We start from the raw sequence: 21,026 nt of genomic DNA, 5'->3' as shown, positions 1-21,026 counted from the left end.
CAGAATCCTAATGATATTACATAGAAAACTGAGTGATAAATCTACTATGCATAATTCAGATTCTGGTTTAACATGGGATTTATATGTAGACAACAACAACAAAATAGCACATTTGACTCCCAGAAAATTTAGTTTTTGTGATGAGTATTAACACCACAGTATATGGTACAAGGTGGACAGAAAGTAGTAAAAAAAATGCTACAGTACTAGCTACATAAAAGCAAATGTTACAAAATTACATAGGGTTTTCACTTACAGAAGAAAGAAGACCTAAATATATTTTAAAAAGCTCAAAAGACTCCACCTTAAATCATGGACTTTTTAAAATAGTTTAAGTATCTGATTAAATTCTTCAGACATCACAGATTATTAATGGAGTATCCACTTGAAAATTGGATCAAAATCTTTCACACTTGGTATAGGAAAGCAAGCAAACATTTTTATTTGAACTTTATTGCTGCTCTATCATAGCAATACAGAACACACACAAACAAAAGAGTTAATTAACTAAAAAGCCTTAAATGCATTCTACCTTTTCCCCAGTTTTGAAAAGTAACCTTATACATTTTTCAACGTAATACCTGCAATGACAAGATTGGAAAACCAACACAAGATAGTCCACTGAAAATCTGAGATTGTCTTTATAACACAACATGATTTGGGATCCCCTTCAACTCTTCCAGTGCCCAATCCTGCAAAACACCGGGCTATCTAAATTCCATTCATATTATTAGGATTTCCATAACCAGTCAATTCCATGCAGGATTAGTACACCGCCCACTCTCATTCAATTACACGAGAAACTCAGAGATTTAACTATCTGAACTAAACTCGACAAAAAACAGTTATGTCCTCAGCTTTTGCTCTGGGCCCAGTAGTACAAAGAGAGGGGCAGATCCAGGCTTCTCTGGTAACTATGGTACGTATATTGTTTGTGATGAAAACATATTAGCAAACTGTTTTTTGTTTTTTTTTTTTAAAAGAGTTCTTCCAATGCTCAAATTAGGTTACTGCAGTAGTTTAGCACATTGGCTATTTCCTAGAGGATATTCCTAATATATTCTGTGGGATAAGGCGTCCCGACGTAGCGCACTGTTGAGAATCTGCATTCCCCAAACCCAGAACCATTCTGGCATGTACTGTACAAGCAGAAACTACAAAAGAGAGAGGGGGGAAAAGGTTAAAGGATCTGTTCTGTCTAGGTAAACTTGCAGTTTTTCGAACTACCATGAAAGTACAACTCCTTTTCTGAACATCAACACTTATTATTTTACATTAAATAGAACAAACTACAGTATATGACAATTAAAATTAAAAACAAATGCTGTAACTAAATATAATGTTATGGACCTTAGAACCACCTTACTCATACAGGTGTAAGATCAGGCTCTGCAAATATATCTTAGTTGTTTATTCATAAATTCCATGCTCTCCCCTTCATTTCTTCCTAATCTCCACCCCTTACGTCCCTCCTTCTTTCCCACTTTACAAAATGATCCAAAATTAACCAGATGTCATTAGTGCTCACACCAGTCCCTTTGCAAAGTGAGGTTATGGGCACATACTGTGCAATTAAAAAAAGGAAATTACATTAAACGGGGAGACATTTTCAGGTAGTTGTGGCTAAAGATGTGGATTTTGTAACAATTTTTTTAAACACAACAAATATTTTCAGGAAATTTTAAGTGTAATTCAATGAAAACAGTTACTGAACTGTGACATATTCAAGTTAAGAGAGGTGCAAGATGTTATAGAAGAACAACCATACTGGGTCAGACCAAAGATCCATCTAGCCCAGTAGCCTATCTTCCGACTGGCCAATGCCAGGTGCCCCATAGGGAATGAACAGAACAGGTAATCGTCAAGTGATCCATCCCCTGTCAACCATTCCCTGCTTCTGGAAAACAGAGGCTAGGGACATCATCCCTGCCCATCAAAGCTAATAGCCATTGATGGACCTATCCTCCATGAACTTACCTAGTTCTTTTTTGAACCCTGTTTTAGTCTTGGCTTTCACAATATCCTCTGGCAAGGAGTTCCACAGACTGACTGTGTATTGTGTGAAAAAATACTTCCTTTTGTTTGTTTTAAACCTGCTGCCTATTAATTTCATTTGGTAACCCCTTATGTGTTTTTGAATGCAATTTTTTTTTAATTTGGGCTGCAAATTAAAAGTAGCAATCAGATTCTCCCTCTTCTCCTAAGGCAAAATATGTAGTCCAGTCATAATTTGACTAAACATGGAAGTGGTCAAGAAATATGGAGCAGTGCCTCTGGTTTAGGTTAATTGGTTTGTGCTGCTGATTAGAACAAATGTCCAAAACTTTGCACTTGTTTTAGCTTCTCGACTCCCATGAAAATCAATGGAAAACACAAAATTAAATTTCCCCCTTTGAAAAAGTAATGAGATTTACTAATGTAAACTAGTTGGATTAATTATGTTACCTGAATAGAATGGATCCAGTATCCTGTAGTCCTTCTGGATATCCCAAGCGTGGAAACAGCATGATGTGCATATACTTTAGCTGAAGGCACAAAAAAAAATTTGTTTGACAGAATGCGATCACCAAATTGTGTCATGTTTGTGGAGATGAAGAATGGGATTAAACTCTGAATAAAGATTCCTTTTGAAGCATATTCGTAATGTAGTGCTCTACTGAAGTGGTCCAAGTAGGCCTGGCAAGATAAAAGCAGAAAATTAGGATTCCTCAATTTTGTATGGGGAGGAGGGGGGTAATAAAGTCTTGATGTAAAGTATTATTAAAACTAGTATCTTGGACAAATATACTACTATTCTGTCAAAAGGGTTATAAAAAAAGAAAACCTATATTTTGACATAAATACTAGAAAAAAAATCCAAAATATGTTTTTATGGCATGACCATGATTTCCAGTTTTCAGCATCTGTTTGTTTTTTTCAGCAAATTGTAGGAGACCCAGTTAATTAGTTTAAAGGTATGTCAATTTTAAAGACCCTTACTTCTGGCTGAACTTTTTGTTGTATTGAAACCTACTATTGGTGCAAACACTACCTGAATTTACAACCAAAATATTTTTTCTTTAATACCTATTTTTTTTCCAGTTTACTTAGTGCATTAGACAGCAGTGTGTGGCGTCATTTAGGTCCTGCTCCTGCAAACATTATACATGTGCTTAACTTTTCATGTGCACGTAGTCTCACTGAAGCTAACAGAAGTACTCGTGTGTAAAATTACACACATGCATGTTTACAGAATTAAGGCCTGGGCATGGCCATGGTTAGTCAGATGCCTGCGATATCAGTGCAGTGCTGGTAACTAAGTGGACAGCCAGTACGATCCTGGATTCCCACATGCGCACATACTTTCTGCATTGCTCCATGACTCATGGGATTCTCTCCCACAGTTGCTCATGGGGCATAGTGGGAAAAAGGGAGTCATCTTCCCTTCCCAAACTCACTCTGCTTGTGGAGGGGAAACAAACTAAACATTAACAAAACAACCCCCCCAAAAAACTTTAAAAATAAAAATAATATGCCTGAAGCAGAAACTGAACCTGCAATGTCAATAGCCCCGCTAGTGCTTCTCTAACTCCTGGTAGCCTTGGCCATGATCCTGCAAACACTTAGCCTGTTAGAAGTTCAGCTGAAGTCAGTGGGATTACTCACATGCTTAAAATTAATAAAGTGTTTAAAGGACTGGGGCTGTCGTAATCCTACCCCTTCATGGGATCTTGTATGGAGGAGGCAGGAAGTCTCTGATACTAGTTCTACTGCTATCACGAGGATTTTGGTCACTTCTAAAACTTCTAGGCACTACTGTAATATTAATATATGAAATTCCACATCTAGGTAAGTGAGACATTAAGGCACATCCTTTTCTCTAAATTTTGCAAAAAATAGCACTTTACTGTTCTGAAACTGACATTTAATAAAGGATTAATTTAACAACAAAAAGAACTACCAGCAAGTAGCTACACTAAACTACTTTTAGAGGTTTAATATAATCCACAGCAAATTACTGGGAACACTTTGCCACAAACTTAAAAAAATAGTGTTATATGAGAACCTGAGAGTCTCATGTTTTAGCTAGGTAGAATATATCTTAAAACATCTGAAATGACCTGGGACTTGCCCTGTGGGGGTGCCTAGAGGGGAGAGGCAGAGAATGAAGTCCAGAGCCTTCCCTCTTCCTCTGTAGGGAGAAGGCACAGTCCTTGTGCTTCAGACGGCCCAGGCTAGCATCATTTGTGACACCAGCCATTCTAAATGGACCAACGGGTAAAGCCATTTTTTGTATAGCATTTACCAAATGGTGCCCTGATCCATGACTGGCGTTCTTAAGCAGTACTACAATACAAATAAATAGCCTCACGCCCCTAGTGAAGCTCAATTGGCATGGTAGGGTTAAGCACATTCTGCACCCTGGCTTACCTTGGAGGCTGAATACGCTGCCATCTGTGGTGTGGGTTTGCAGCAGGATCCAGAAGAAACATTCACAATCGCACCTCTTTTCCTCTGTACCATCCCTGGCAGCACTATATGCACCATCATGTTAGCGGCAGCAATATTTACATTGACAATTTCCCATAGTTTGTCCTCAGACAACCTGGTAAAATATTCCGGGTAGGTATAAAACACTCCTACATTATTCACCAAAATCCCAATGTCTTTGTCTCTGAGGGCTTCCTTAATGGAAGAGTAAATCTCACGACCTTTGCTGAAATCTGCTACTATAACAGCAGTTTCAACTTTATAGGTTTCGGTTATGTCTTTAGCTACGGCCTCCAGCTTCTCTTTGCTCCGGCTGATTAAGATAATGTTGATGCCACGGCTTGCCAGTTCTTCAGCATAGGCTTTTCCAATGCCAGCTGTGCTACCTACAGTAGAAAGTAAGATAGTAATGTGGAGATACAGCAGCTAATATGGTGACCTCAGTTTTCTGTTTCCACTTTTATTTCATTATGATATTGTTCCCCCTCAAGGTGATAAGAAATAAGTGATCAGCCCTGATCTCAATAAAATCATGCCAGAGAGAGACTTGTCTGCTACAATCAGTTAAAACCCCAAATCATAAAGTAGTAAATGTAACTATGAGAGTGGCGTAGGGTTTAGAACACGGGATTAGAAGACTGAGGCAAGTCTAGTGAAGAGAGTATGTCAGAGGTGCAAATTTTACCCTGAGCCAAATCTGAGTGCTTTGTGAAAGTCGTTATACACAGAATGTGAACAAGATAGTGGGTACATATCTGCCTGCCATTCTGCTCCTCCAGTAGTCACTTTTTAACTAGAGGTCTCTGCTCATCTTCTTAGATGTCAACAGCTTCTGAGTCTGATCAGACACGCAGAATCGCTAAGTAAAGGAAAAAGAATGGCAGAATCCAGTAATATCTGCATGGAAAGAGGTTGTGTCAGATTGTAAAAGCATGACTGAAGTCAGTAGGACTCCCTAAGCTCTGAGACACTGGATCCTCTGTTTAAAAGGGATGAAAACTATTGCTGGAGAGTTTAATTGTCAATGCTGTTATTTCAGGGCCAGTATTTACTATGAAAGGTCCATATTCATCTGAAAAATAGCTCCACAAAATATAGTAACATATATCACCAACGGGTAGATAATTACTAAGGGCAAGGAGGGGAAAAGCATCTTTCAAATCAAACACAAGTACGACTGGCTTTCAGATAAAAATAACAGACACACTGTTGCGTTCTCTTACCAGTGACTACAGCCCATCTTCCATACTGCTTGACAAAATCAGCCCTGCTCACCAGCTTGGGGATGAAATGCAACCTGATCAAGCTGTAAGAATCACACACAAGAGTGAAGCATTTTCTGGCCACATACCAGGCTCCAACTAAAGCCAGTGCCTCCATATAACAACTGCAGGAACGACCAATCTCCCTATACAAGAGGTAGAAACTGTCAACTGCAGCCATGGCAATCAGAAATCTAAAAAAAGAAAATACAGGTGATATATAAGCAATTATCAAACCCCCTCTGTTTAGCAGAACACAAATATTACACGGACCATAGCTTTAGAACACAGAATAATCTGATTGAAATGAGGTGGAATTTTATTCTTTTTGTACTGATGTTTAGTAACATTTCAAGATGGAAGGAAGCCAGGACACCAACACAGAACCATGCAACTGTCGAACATTTGGAAAGTCCACTGTTAACATCAACAGTCTGACTTTCCTTTTCCCATAATGTAAGACAGTTTATCACCACCTCCCCACAAAATAAGATTGTTTCAAATCCACCCTACTTAAAATCCTGATCTATAGTTCATCTTTTCTTGGCTTCTTGATTGCAACGCTTCCCCAGACAGCAACAAAAATGAAAAAGGTTTAGAAAACCTGACCTATTAGGAAAGGTAAAAAAATCTGTGCATATTTAGACTTGAGATAAGACGACTAATGGGGGACCTGATAGCCTTCACATATGTTACAAAGAGGATGTTGATCAATTATTCTCCATGCCTAGTGAAGGTAAGGCAAGAAGTAAGGGGCTTAATCTGAAGCAAGGAAGATTTTCGTTAAATATTTGGAAAATCTTTCTAATGATAAGGGTAGTTAAGCACTAGAATAGCCTTCCAGGGGAGGTTGTGGAATCCCCATCATTGGAGGTTTTTAAGAACAGGTTGGAGAAATACCTATCAGGGATGGTCTATGTTTACTTGGTCCTGCCTCAGGACAGAGGACTGGACTCCATCCTTTCCAGCCCTACATTTCTATGATTCTTGGTGTCCCAAGTCCTATCTCCAGACTGTCACATGAATGATGATTTCACCCATCCTACTGCATGTTCCCACACATGGGCAATCCCCTACAACACCTCTAATTCCCTATTACCTCCAAGATCAAAACTGCAGTCCTTGTTTTGAAGACACTACATGGCCTTGCACTGGCCTCGCGCTCATTTCTTCATGCCGACTTCTGCTCATTCTGCACCTACCTCTTCTTTCTGTCCCAGCCCCCACCAATTTCACCACGATTGGTGCAAAATCCTTCTACTTTGCTACTCCAACTACCTAAAAGTGTTTCCCTTTATCTATCACCTCCCCACCCCCACCCCCCCCATTTGGCTTTCCATTTCTTTTCAAATCTCAGGTGAAAAGATCACTTTCATCCCTCCTATGTATTATTTAATTTCCTCTCTGCTATTGTTTTGGATTTATCTCTGTAATTGTATTATTTACTCCTGTGAAGCATTTGGGCATGTGAGACATTCAGGCTTGGCAGAATTCAATTTTTATTTTTTTCTAATTTTGACAGATAATATCAATGTTTATTTTTAAACTTTTTTCTATTTTTATCAACTTACATTTTCATAGTTTCACAAAATTTGGGGTTTAAAGATTTTTTTTATTACCTATTTATATCTGCACAGTAGCAGGAAAGTGTTCGGGGTGTCAGACAATTATTTAACAACAGCCTCTAACAAGTTCTCAAGAAGAATTTCTCTTAGTTTGCTAATCTTTAAATTTCAATTATCATCTACGGAAATACTGTTTAGTCAGTTTGTGTGTGGTGAAATAGATACCCACATTTAGCAATAAAAATCTGATCTTTCCCAGCCTAAAAATGCTACATACAGCATATAGTTGCAACATATTGTACATATTCTACTCCTACAAGTGCTTGTAAAATGTTTTGCCTATGAACATTATTTTCTGCTGCTGTGATTGCAACACATAGGAACTGGCAAGAGATTAGGATTAGAAACAGGGAGTTAGAATTCCACAACAGGATAAAGAAGTTTATGTGAACCACTCCTCTCCATTAATTAAAGACATGCACAGTTCAGTATTTGTATAGTTACTTGCTAATTATGGGATGCATATACTGTATCTTGGATTCAGAAAATACTGTGGAAAGTGCAGCCCACATGCAATCTAACAGAATTCAATGCTAGTTTTGTCAATGTCTTCAACATGATCATGAAGAGAAGCTATGAGATTAATATAGTTCTACTGGTCAGACACACAGGGTGAAACAAAAAAGCAAGCTCCTGAAAACCTGTAGTTACAGTCATAAAATACAGTATTGAGGAAAGGGGTGGATTAATAAAAAAGACTCTCTGTCCCAACTAAACTTCAACTCTGGCTATTCTGTTCTGACCTACCTATGTTTCTCCTATTGTTTCAGTTGAAGATATTCTTCCATTTCTCTCCTAAATTAATATGCAGTATTCCTAACTTTGGAATATTAAGTTATATGCCACATCCTACTTGCGAAATGACTACATTTTAGTGAAGGGTTTATTGACCCATATATTGTCTATAAAGCCCACTGCAATCTGCTTCTTTTGGATAAAACATACTAATTGTGAAGCTTAATAGGCATGTGAAAAATTATCATCACTTTGAGCTAAATTGAACAGCATATTTCTTATTTTACTAGATCGAACTATAGTCCATCTTCTTAGTATGCAGAAACAAGCAAAAACTAACATATCACAACATAAAGGTTCACATGTTCAAAAGTACATGCCCAATGCACACACATCTAAACTGGGGATTTGTAAACTCTCCAACGGCTCCAACTTATGCATGTACCCTGGGTTGTCTACAAAACACTTGGAAATGTGGGTCAAAATGCTGATCTCAAATTCTAGTTTGTTGCCCAAAAGACCATAAAGTTCATGCAGTACTAATGTAAAATGTAGTTTTGTGCATGTGAATTGTCACCATATAAAAAACTGAATTCAGCTACATGAGTCTTTTCAACAGCCTATTATTTATTCTGCAGCCATTAATTACTCTTTCACTGATTATAAGTGACCATCAGTTTACAAGCTAGTCATTTCAAAAACTGATTTTGAAATCATGTCAGATACTACACATACTGCTGATTCATCATGCCAATATTTGTGGTTTTACAAATATATTTTCTGAAGTTTTATCCTGCTCTAATATTTTAACATTCCATGTTGCTGTGTGAGAGAGACCCACCCACACCAAAGGGCAAACAATCTATGCAGGAGATACTGTTGAAACTGACTATATACAAAGTGCTGTAAAACACAAACTTTAGCAGAAAAGGTGATTTTTTTTCCTTCTCACCTCTTTCAGCTAGTCATTACTTGTAATAGAAGTAAGTAATACAGACAGAAGGGCAGTTTTTAACTTGATGTTATCCCTTTAACTGCCCTCACAGATTTAATGCTCTTATCAGATAATCCCTGCAGGTTGTTTGCTTCTAGAATGTTTCTAGTCTGGTCCACCAAACCACCACCCTCTCTGCATTCAAATGCGGTCTTAAAACTTATCTCAACTGCAACAGCCCACAAGTGATTCAATTATAATATTTTAAACAATTTTGTTTTCCCACCCATTTGTACACATACCTAAACTGAGTTACTATATGATCTACTATTTACTTGCATCACCCCACTGCCATAGTATCCAAGTACCTTCTAACTATTTCAAAACAGAAATAATCTCTCTCATCCTGATGGAGAAATAATGTGGCTAGTTTGCCTGTTAACGCTTGTCCTTCCCCTCCCTATTATTTGTACCTTCACTCACCCAGATCATATCTATTATAAATGTGTCAGTTCTTCAGGGCAGGGACCTTATCTTTCCATTTGTTCTCCAAATCATCCACTGCACTTCTGGCCATTATGAAATAAATGATAATTCTTTGAAGTCATAAAAATCTCAAATTCCTGAGAAAGTCTGAATTTATTTTTTCCAAACTAAGTAAAATAAAATACATTTTGTATTCATTTAAATCTGAAAACCGAAATTAACTTCACATTTTTAAGGAGGAGGAATATCTTCTATCAGATGCGGCTGTGAGGGGCTCTAACTGAAAAGTAAAATCATTTTAAATTTATTTCTATAAAGGCAGTGGTAAAACTAAGATAAACCTCCAGTTTTAGGGACCAATCTGTGGTGGTGCTTTCAACAAAATATGTTAAAACAACTTCAGGAATGATTGGCGGATTAGACCCTTTTGAATAGTATTAAACACGCTGAAGTCTGCATGAGGAACATGGATGTTTTACTGGCATTGGACATCAAACACAGAAAAAAATTGACTCCCAGTTAGGGTTGCCACCTGTCCAGGTTTTCCCAGGATCGTTCCTTTTTGGAGGTAGTTGTCCCAAGAAACCTGTAAGGGAGGCTTAGTACACATTAGCAGCTGTCCAGTTTTATGGGCTCAGGATCATGCTGTCTGTCTCTCTTTTTTTGTACCTCAGAGGTGGCAACCCTTTTCCACTGCAGATGGGACGGATTAAGGGCCTGGGGAAAACAATACATTGGTGTAAAAAAACATCTGGTCCTTAACTGACCTAAAAGTGCCCCTTTAATCTAATGCATGCATGGAGTTCTCAGTACCAAAGACATCATCTTAAGAGGAAAAAAAACTCAAGATCAATACAATATAAAAGAACCTCTGCTTGTTAACAAAACTCTCCATAAGACTCAACCAAAGCCTGCCCAAGCTAATAGCTCTTACACTATATCCAGAGGGCTGCCAAATGCAGATTCTGGTGAACTGCTGAGGACAGCAGACTATACAAGCATGCCTCTGCTGTGAATGTCCTGCCACCAGGAAAGTAATCCCAGAACAGACCTGACAGATCTCAACTTCCATGGTGGGGCATTTTCATTTCTTATTCATAGAGCACTGTAACTGTACGTGACACTTTCCACAACACACAGAAGGCTTAGGTCCCTGTCCTGAAGGGGTTACAATCTAATTTTAACAAATACAATACTGTATATAGCACAAGTACACACAGAAGAACCATTGTGGAGGAGATTAATAATGGAAGATTACAAAAATAGGTGGGGTTTAAAGCGATGAAGGAAGCTGCTTGGCATACAGGAAAGGGGGCTGCATGAGAGATGGTGAAAAACCAGGAGTAAGAGGAAACCAAAGAAGTTGGAGAGGATATGGAGGACGAGAGGGAAGTTTATGATGCAATGATGTTTGAGATGTATTAAAAATAGTAAATGGTCAAAACTCCTCAACTCTCTTTTTAAAAGTGGATGGTTCTATCTTTATTTCAATCACCGATGTTGACATTTTAATCTATTTAACAATTACCTCCTAAGTAAATATATTCAGGATAAACTGCTTCTATTTTATCGTCATGTTTGTAAATTATCCAACTAAAACAGCTGTCTTCAGTCCTTATCTATACACAAGACACTGTTGCTTATGTGTTTCATTTTATTGAAACATGGTTTTTCATGTTATTACCCTACAGAAAACAGAACCACAGAGTCACTGGCCCAAGGAACTCACAATTTATACAAACACAAACTACAAATCAGATAGAAAATACAAGTAACCAGAGGATGGATTCTGCACAGTGCAGGTTTTATGTAAATAATATAAAAGTAGAACAACAGATTTTACATCTAGAAATGTGACAGCAAGATACTCACACATCCATGGCTTGAAGGAGTATCACAGAAATGCTAGGTCTCTCATCACTTGCTGGAATTTCACTTATTCTTAAATAGGTTATGGTTGGCTCAATTGAACATGCCTAACTGCAACTATAATGCTACTGCACCTTTGAGAGGGCGTACGGACGTATTTTTAATCCTTGAGATCAGAAGCAACAGATCTTGGCATTACAGTCTGAATTTATTACTTGGGATGCCCTATAGCTGTATTAGCTATTAAATGGAGGTGAGCCCAGAAAAGTATTGCAGCAGAGTCTGGTGTAATGCTCCTCAGTTGGCAAGTGGCAGGATTGCCATGACCAATATAAATAGAGAGATTTACTTCCAGCCTGATGCACACAAGATCTATTCCCTGCATACACACACTCTTGTGCCCTATGAGTTCAGTAAAGCACCATCACATTTTGAAAAAGACAGAAAGCTTCCAGGAAAATATCCTGGGACAGTCAATGCTTCACTCTTCGCGAATCAGATAATCTTGCTTCAAAAATGGCCATGTTTCTCCTCCCCCACCACTCCACTCGCCATCTGTACCCCCATGTCTTTTGCCCCAAATCTCTTCAGTCCACACAATTCTAATTTTATCTTCCAGCCCATTTGAAGCCCGCGTGCATATATTATATCCCAAAATTATGCCTGCTTGCTTTGCTGCTTTAAAACGTTGTACAGACACATTTAATGCATTATTGACAAACACCTCCCCATATTTCTCTTGGCTTCTCTGTATTATTCTTCCTTGTATGCTATCGGCTAAGTCGACTCAAGGTCTTTGCTGGCAGCAGCAGATGGAGATCTCTGGCAGCATACAGACTAGTAGGGGGCTGCAGGTGGATAGCATTGGTTGAAGAGGATGCAGGGTCAGAGCAGCTAGGAGATGTGTTGATCCAGCGCATCCTATACCAGCAGGGTTCCTGACATAATTCAGAGCTGCCTTTTCCCAGTGGCAACTGCGAGGGAGCAGTACTACCACCTGTTCTCTCTGGTTGAATCACTCCCCTGTTGATCACAGCAGGAATGAATCTGACCATATGCCTACTTTTGGTTCTCTCATCAATCACTCAATTTACACTGAAATTCACACAGCACTCTCTCTGGAATATTTGTTTCTCTGCTTTTCTCTATTTATTCACTTGTGTAAGTCAAGGCCATTTACGTACCAAAAAAACAGAAGTGGGACTGACACTTACCCACAAAGTACCCCCCCTTTCATCGTGAATGATTTCCCTTTGCTAACCCTGTCCTCTCTCTAGGCCAATGGTTCTAAAACTTTTATACTGGTGACCCCTTTCACATAGCAAATCTCTGAGTGTGACCCCCCTTATAAATTAAAAATACTTTATAAATGCTGGAGGCAAAGCGGGGTTGGGGTGGAGGTTGACAGCTCACGACCCCCATGTAATAACCTCGCGACCCCCTGAGGGGTCCCAAACCCCTGCTCTAGGCCATTTTCTCATATCAATACTTTTCTATTCTAAGCTTTTTGACCCTGTCAGTTTCCTACCTTGCAGAATTTTTACCTGTAAATTATTTAAAAAACAAATGCCTCCCCTCCAGCTTCCCATTAATAATTCATTCCAAAAAGAGGCTGATTATAGGTGGCATAAGCATACTTGCTTTATTTTTAATAGGTTTTTTCCTTACTCGATAAGTCCAGACATTAGATCAGAACACAAGTCAAGAAACCCATGAATTTTACATACCCTGTGAAAAACTGGTCCAAGGTTTCTGGTTATATTTTTGAAGGCATTTTCTATTAAATAATAAACCAAGAAGGAAATCCTCTCCTAAGTTCTGCTCACTGCTTTAATAGTTTCAGCGTGAGAAGCTTCAAGATCAAAGTAAAACCTGGATAGTGGATTCTCACATTGCCTGGCAAGTGTACCAAGAGCGTCACTGGCAAACTACAGGTCATAAAGATCCAAAATCCAGGTTTTCAGATGTTCGGCTTTTAAAGAGGAGCAGTGGGTCTGACATTTCTAAGTCTGCATATTCTATAAAAAAGGTACACTGCAAACATAATTTTGCAGCTTAGCCATTGTACAATACACTGATATTACTTGAAGATTTTAAAGCTAGGACCTAACCATAGTTCAATGTGGATTCTCCCCACCACATTTTCTTTTGGAGAAAAACAGTATTTATATCATTGTTGACGTAGATACCTTAAAAGGACCTGGATATAAAAGTGATAAGCCCACAATAGAATGAGTCAGTCGCATGGTAACCCTGGGGCATATTTATCCCTACTGAAAGCCAGAGTAATTTTAGAGACTTCAATTGAATTATACCTTTTTCAGCCACTCTAAATTTGGCCCATTACATTTTTTTTTTTGCTATGGAAAACAAAATGCTCGTTTTTGTTTTGTTTTTCCCAATGATGGAGATGAAATTTGTGAGCATCATGACACTAGGGACAAACTGGGAGAATGATGTTCACTCTTTTTACAGAGAAAATGGAAATTCAAGAGACAAAAATCCTACTTAAGTCAACTATACATTACAAATATCAAGAGCATGGGTATAACAAACAATTTTGTTATGGTTTCTAAATATTTTGAGCAGTCAATACACAATGATTATGAACGTTAAGAAATCATCAACATCAAACAGATCATCATTATTCATGTAATACTAACAATAAGACTTCGTGCTACATGGAAAGAGCAAAGTATTATTATTTACCATTTTCATCCATGGGTTTGGAAGTAATTTATGAAGTGAGGAGAGCATCTCAATCCCTGTTTGGCAGATGGGAAAAATTAAGCAGAAAGTGATCTCCTGGGCTTCCAAGGCAATGCCCTACCACTGGACACTTAGGCTCCAATTAAGTAAAGCACTTATGGATGTGCTTAATTGTATAAAAAAAAGGTGTGCAAGTCCATCTTTGTCGAGCAAAACACCAACTCATGCTTAGTGCAGCACACAATATCTGACTTATATAAATACTTCATGCAAAGCACAGTCAAACACTCAAAAGCCAAGAAAAGCCTAATTATTGCCCCACACATAGGCCTAACTCTGCGAGGCTGAAATTGGTTTCTTATCTGTGCTTCCCAGTTCCCCTATACGCAACATGTGGATTAGGAAGCAATTGTTAATTGCATACTATTAATTCAGAATGCTCATTTCCTTATTCAGCACACAAGATGCATGATGCACAGTGAATGAGAAAGAGGTACAGCACTTATTTTTAAACAGCGTATTAAAAATAGAAGCAAAGAGGAAAACAATTGCTTTCAAAGAATTTTAAAAATACTAATTCCCACTGGGAAAATTATCTACTTATTTTTAAATATTTTAATAAATGAAATATACTGATACATTATTTCAATGCATTACTGTATCTTCCCCGTTCAATGAATGCATCCCTCCTTCATTCACCGGGCACCATCCAACCTGAATGAGGCAAAGCAATTACCAAGAAGTAGTGACTGTAGAATGCTGTAATATATGTTCTCCTCTCCCCCAGACTTCCTCTCCCCACTTGTGTCCAGAGCCATCACCATCAAGGTTATAACCTAATTATTAAGGATTGAGTGGGCAAAAGGGGAAGGGAAGTGACACTTCATGTCAAAAATGACATTACCTGCTTCTAAGTCACTGACAACTTGGAAGAAAATGATCTTGAATGCTTTTGGATCAGTGTCCTAATAGATAAAGGACAAGATAGGATACCAGTTGGTATCTGCCACAAACCATCCTTAGTGTGATTTGAACAGGATGACCAGCTCTTTAGGAACATATAGAAAAAAAGCTGCATGATCATGGGGGACTTCAATCTGAGCAACAGACACTGGAGGTTTCATATGCTGCCAGTACTAAAACATCCTCATAATTTCAAAACATAGACAACAATTTCTTATCTCAAAAGCATTGCAACCAACACGGAGGAATTCTATATTAGATCTTCTCCTGATAGAAAAAGGAAATGATCACAGAACTAAAATTTTGGGGTAGCTTAGATACAAGTGATCACATTTGTTATGTGCAAACCAAATAAAGTTCAAACCAGTAATACGTAAACTTGGTGCTTTATAAGGGCTAATTTCATAAAACTAAACTATTATGAGCCAAATCACATTTAAGCAGAAAAATGTGAATAATTGGGAATTGTTCAAGAACATTTTACTAGAGGCCCAAAAAGCCACAGTCTCACAATTGAGAAAAAAAGATTGTACTGGCTAAAAAACAACTTGGCTTAGAGGGGAAGTAAAGGCAGCTGTAACAAATAAAACAATATAACAAATTGAAGGGGAGGTTGATTAAATCAGAAACTAGGAATTGTAGAACATTGATAAGGGAAGCTGAAAGAAACACGGAACAATCTATGGGCAGTAGAGTTAAGGAAAATAAGAGAGGGTTTTTTTTGTTTGTTTGTTTGTTTGTTTGTTTTTTTTAAGAATATTAGGAACAAAAAGAATCCTAACAATGGTATCAGTCCATTACTAGATGGAAATGGTAGAGCCTTCAATAATAATGCAGAAAGTTCAATAAATATTTCTCTTCTGTATTTGGGGGGAAAAAACAGAGATATTGTAGTTCTCATATGATAAAGATCACTTTCCATTCTAATAGTAACACAGAAGGATGTTAAACAGCAGCTACTACCAAAGTTAAATATTTTAAAATCAGCAAGTCTGGGTAACTTGAATCCAAGAGATTTAAAAGAGCCGGCCAAGGAGTTTGCTGGACCATTTATGTCGATTTTCAAAAACTCTTGGAACATTGGAGAAATTCCAGAAAACTGGAAGAAAGCTAATGCACCAATATTTTAAAAGGGTAAACAAGATGATTCAGGTAACCATAGGCCTGTCAGCCTGATATCAATCCTGAGCAAAATAATAGAGTGGCTGATACAGGACTCAAATAATAAAGAATTAAAGGAGAGTAATATAATTAATGCCATTCATCATGTGTTTATGGAAAATAGATCCTGTCAAACTAACTTGATATAGTCGGTTTGGTTTTTTAAATGGAATTACAAGTTTGGTTGATAAAGGTAATAGTGTTGCTGCAAAATACATGGACTTCTGTAAGGCAGTTGACTTGGTACCACATGACATTTTCATTAAAAGATTAAAATGTTACAAAACTAACCTGGCACACATTAAATGGATTAAAAACTGGCTAATTTACAGGTTTTATAATGTAGTCGTAAAAGGGGAATATCATTGTGTGGGTGTGTACAGGGATTGGTTTTGGGCCTATGCTATTTAACATTTTTATCAATGAGCTGGAACAAAACATAAATCACTGAAAAAATTTAAAGATGACACAAAAATTGAGTGCATGGTAAATAATGAAGAGAACAGGTCACTGATAGAGAGCGATCTGGATTGCTGGGAAGCTGGGAGAAAATAAACAGTATGTATTTTAATATGACCAAATGTAAAGTCATGAATCTAAGAACAAAAAATGTAGCCCATATTTACAGGATCAACTGAACATGAGCTTGCAGTGAGATATTATGGCCAAAAGGGCTGATACAATTCTTGGATGTATAAACAGGGAAATCTCAAATAAGAGTATTCAGGTTATGCTACCTCTGTATTTGGCACTGGTGTGACAAATTGGAGAGAGTTCAAAGGAAGACACACAAAAGTGATTAAAGGATTGGAAAACATGCTTTATAGCGAGAGAATCAAGACACTAAATTCATTTTCCTTAATTAAGAGAAGATTAAGGGCTGACTTGATCACAGTTTATAATACTTACATGGGGAACAACTATTTGATAACAGGCTTGTTAGTAATGATAATATAGTATTTAGGCCTGTTTATTTGCCTGAGATAGAATTTTAGGTTTTGTTTGCCCATTTGTATTTTGAGGTTTTTAAAATACAACTGTTTGTGTCTTATATCCTTACTGACATAAGTGAACAAAGGCAGTGTGGGTTGCTTCTGCCTACAGCCAGATGGGGTTTTTAGAAAAATGAGAAAAGATAAGAAATAGAGTGAAAGTGCTGCTGGGTAGGGTGGGAGTTTGATATACAAATGTACAACTGAAGGACAGTTCTGCCTCAACTCCTCTCCCAAGACAAGGTTAAGCAACCAGTTGGGAGGGGCAAGGAGGATGAGGGAAGAGGTATAAGAAACAAAAAGTAAAAGAAAAGGTGTCCCTGGCTGGTACATAATCTCACTCCCTACCCCTCCCCATGGGGTACAAAAGAGGTGGTACCAAAGCCCCCATACTCAAGACCCTCCAAAACAGAACATGACCATAAATTGTAAGGGTTGGTACCAGGGGTGAGCACTACAGGTAGAGTTAAGCCTGTTAAGGGGAGGGGGGAGGGGGAAGAGCTCTAAGGGTGTATAGAGATGTGCATACGTTTGCTTGTTAACCCCAATAAACATCACATTGCCTGCACTTTGGACTATGACCTTCTGCTTTCTTTCTGCGGGACAAGAACCAAGCTCTCTAGGGTGGGGGAGCGCAAATAGGGCTCTTCAAGCTAGCAGAAAATAGGGTTGCCAACTGTCTAATCACACAAACCCAAACACCCTTGCCCCACCCCTACACTGAGGCCCCTCCCCCTGCCACACACCTTCCCCAAGGCTCTTCCCTGATCACTCCATCCCCCCTCCCTCCGTCGCTCGCTCTCCCCCACCCTCACTCACTTTCACCAGGCTAGGGCTGGGGTGCAAGCTCTGGGAGGGCGTTTGGGTGCTGGAGGGGGCTCAAGGCCAGGGCAGGTAGTTGGGATGCAGGAGGGGGTGCGTGGTGCAAGCTCTGGGAGGGAGTTTGGGTGCAGGAGAGGACTCAGGGCTGGGGCAGGGGTGCAGGAGGGGGTGAGGTTGTGGGCTCCAACCAGGGGAGCCGCCTGAGGTAAGTGCCTTGACAGGTGGCACGGCAGGGCTAAGGCAGGCTCCCTGCCTACCCTGGCCCTGCGCCGCTCCTGGAAGCGGCTGACATGTCCCTCTGGCAGCGGATCCTAGGTGGGGGGGCCGCAGGGGGTCTCCACACACTGCCTGCACTCACAGGCACCACCTCTGCAGCTCACATTGGTCACAGTTCCAGCCAATGGGAGCTGCGGAATCAGCACACAGGGCAGGGGCAGCACACGGAGCCCCATGTCCCCATCCCTCCCCCCATCTAGGAGCTGCTGCACATGCTGGCCACTTCTGGGAGCGGCGCGGGGTCAGGGCACGTAGGGAGCCTGCCTTAGCCCTGATGCACCCCCAGACTTTTAGAGCCTAAAATCTCCCGGTTTGGCTTCAGTAGCCTCCAGGAGATAGGGCCTGATACCAGGAGGGTTGGCAACCCTAGAAGAGAAAGGTATAACAAGATCCAGTAGCCAGAAGTTGAAGCTAGACAAGTCTGAAGATTAGGTGTAAATTAACAACAATTTACCGAAGTCATGGTGGATACTCCAACACTAGCAACTTTTAAGTCAAAGTTGGATGTTTTTCTAAAAGATATACAGTACTCTAGTTCAAACAGGAATTAGTTCAGGGAAATCAATGGCCTGTGTTAGAAGAGGTCAGACCAGAAGACCACAGTGTGGTCCCTCCTGGTCTTATAGTACTTAGAACCCCCTTCCCCTCACCCAGACCCTCCTCCTCCACATATACCCCCTAAGCCCAGACCCCTTTCCCCTCTGCCCAGACCCCCTACCCAATCCCTGTCTCCTTAGACCCTCACTCCCCACATATCCCACACCCTGTCCAACCCCCCCATTCCCCTCTACCCAGACCCTCCTCCTCCACATATACCCCCTAAGCCCAGACCCCTTTCCCCTCTGCCCAGACCCTCTACCCAATCCCTGTCTCCTTAGACCCTCACTCCCCACATATCCCACACCCTGTCCAACCCCCCCTCCCCCATTCCCTTCTACCCAGACCCTCCTCGTCCCCCACATATACCCCCTAAGCCCAGACCCCCCTACCCAATCCCTTGTCTTCCTAGACCCTCACTCCCCACTTATCGAACTCCCTGTCCAGACCCTCTACCCAGACCCTTCTCCTCCTCCACCTATTTCCCTTTCGGCCCAGCCCCTGCTGACTCCCCGTACCTGCGCGCGCGAAGGACGGGGACTGGGCTGGCCTATTTCCAGTTCTCCTCCGGCCCCGGCCCCGCCCACTCCCAGACCACCTGACTCCTTGTTGGTAAGGTCCGGGGGCGCGACGTTCCGGACGCCGTTGCTAGAGGGCGCCGCGCAAGGGCTTCTGGTTCCGCCGTTGCGGTCGCCATGGTTACGGGAGAAGCGGTTGGTAGCGGTTGAGGCGGAGGGAAGCGGGTGAGTCTCCGCTCCGGGAAAGGAAGGGGAGGGGCGCGCGACCCCGAAATGAGCGAGGGGGGGATCCCGGCCGGAGAGGGGCCCCATGATCAGTCCCTCACAGGGTGCGTTTGCCCCCCCCCTTCACGGGAAACGGGGGGAGTGTGACTCCCCGCTGCCGGGAACAAGCGCTTCATGGGGGCAGGGTGATACCCCATAATGGGTGGGAGCGGGTTATGCACCCCCACTCAGAGGGGAGGAAATCTGCATGACACCCCCGGAGCGGTCTGTACCCTACACACACAGGGTAGGGGATTTGTGAGACACCCATGGGCATAGTTTGAGGGGGGCAACTCCAGTTAGGCCAATGGGGCTGTGCACGGGGGGGGCGCAATTCCGTGCCTGACCACGGGGGGGGAGGGGCAACTTTAACCATGAGTCCAGGGCCACTTAGGCAACTGAAAACTCCAGTTTGGTGTTTTTGTTTGTTTTACAGATAATTTAGAAATGATCTAATAGGAGCACTGTATCTAATTCCTATATAAAGAAAGAAAATTAAATATTAAATAAATTAAATTGGACCCACTCAGCTCTAATACTAACATGTTCTGACATCTTGTGACAAGTCACTTAAGGACACTGGTTAGGTTTAAAATTGTAATGTATCTTCTTACTCCGATACGCTTACTGAAGTCAGAAGTTTCAGAGCGGTAGCCCTGTTAGTCTGTATCAGCAAAAAGAACGAGGAGTGCTTGTGGCACCTTAGAGACTAACAAATTTATTAAAGCATAAGCTTTCGTGGGCTAAAACCCACTTAATCGGATGCAAGTCTGTATCTGTACGAGTTTTTTTTCATGAAGTTGATGGATTTCCACTTCATACCGCTAAATGCAGTGCCTTGCATGGTGACAGGTTTCAAAGTAGCAGCCGTGTTAGTCTGTATCAGCAAAAAGAATGAGGAGTACTTGTGGCACCTTAGAGACTAACAAATCTAAGCTTATGCGTAAATAAATTTGTTTAGAGACTAACAAATTTATTTAAGCATAAGCTTAAATTTGTTAGTCTCTAAGGTGCCACAAGTACTCCTCGTTCTTTTTGCTGAAGTCAGAAGTGACCATCATGATCATCTAGTCTGACCTTCTGCACCTTGCAGGCTACAGAACCTCACCCACTCAGTCCTGTAATAGACCCCTAACCTCTAGCTGAGTTACTGAAGTACTCACCTAATGGTTTAAAGACTACAGTTACAGATAATTCATCATTTACACTAGTTTAAACCTGCAAGTGACCCATGCTATACAGGAAGGCAAAAAAAAAAAAAATTCAGGGTCTCTGCCAATCTGACCTGGGGGAAAATTCCTTCCCGACCCCAAATAAAGTGATCAGTTAGATCCTGAGAAAGT

At 40.4% G+C, this 21,026-nt stretch overlaps 1 protein-coding gene across 5 annotated transcripts; it reads right to left on the bottom strand.

Moving 5' to 3' along the window:
• HSDL1 (hydroxysteroid dehydrogenase like 1) lies at positions 1-19,477 on the bottom strand. Of its 5 annotated transcripts, XM_026652888.2 has the most exons (6): positions 19,420-19,476; positions 14,091-14,146; positions 5,694-5,926; positions 4,411-4,856; positions 2,446-2,676; positions 1-1,154 (listed from the first exon to the last, which is right to left on the bottom strand). In XM_026652888.2, the coding sequence occupies exons 3-6, from the start codon at positions 5,911-5,913 to the stop codon at positions 1,053-1,055; spliced, it is 999 nt and encodes a 332-aa protein (XP_026508673.1). In that variant the 5' UTR covers positions 5,914-5,926; positions 14,091-14,146; positions 19,420-19,476; the 3' UTR covers positions 1-1,052. The 5 variants fall into 5 exon arrangements, with proteins under 5 accessions (XP_026508673.1, XP_026508672.1, XP_026508674.1 ...); XM_026652887.2 differs by lacking the exon at positions 14,091-14,146 and having other exon boundaries at positions 19,420-19,477; XM_026652889.2 differs by lacking the exon at positions 14,091-14,146 and having other exon boundaries at positions 2,446-2,525; positions 19,420-19,477.
• Positions 19,478-21,026: the final 1,549 nt, after the last annotated feature.

Source organism: Terrapene carolina, unplaced genomic scaffold (genome assembly GCF_002925995.2).
Source record: "Terrapene carolina triunguis isolate 2854851 unplaced genomic scaffold, T_m_triunguis-2.0 Scaffold130, whole genome shotgun sequence".
Classification (NCBI taxonomy): Eukaryota; Metazoa; Chordata; order Testudines; family Emydidae; genus Terrapene; species Terrapene triunguis.
The sequence above is the reverse complement of the archived record's forward strand: the minus strand, read 5'-3'. Positions and strand labels throughout refer to the sequence as shown.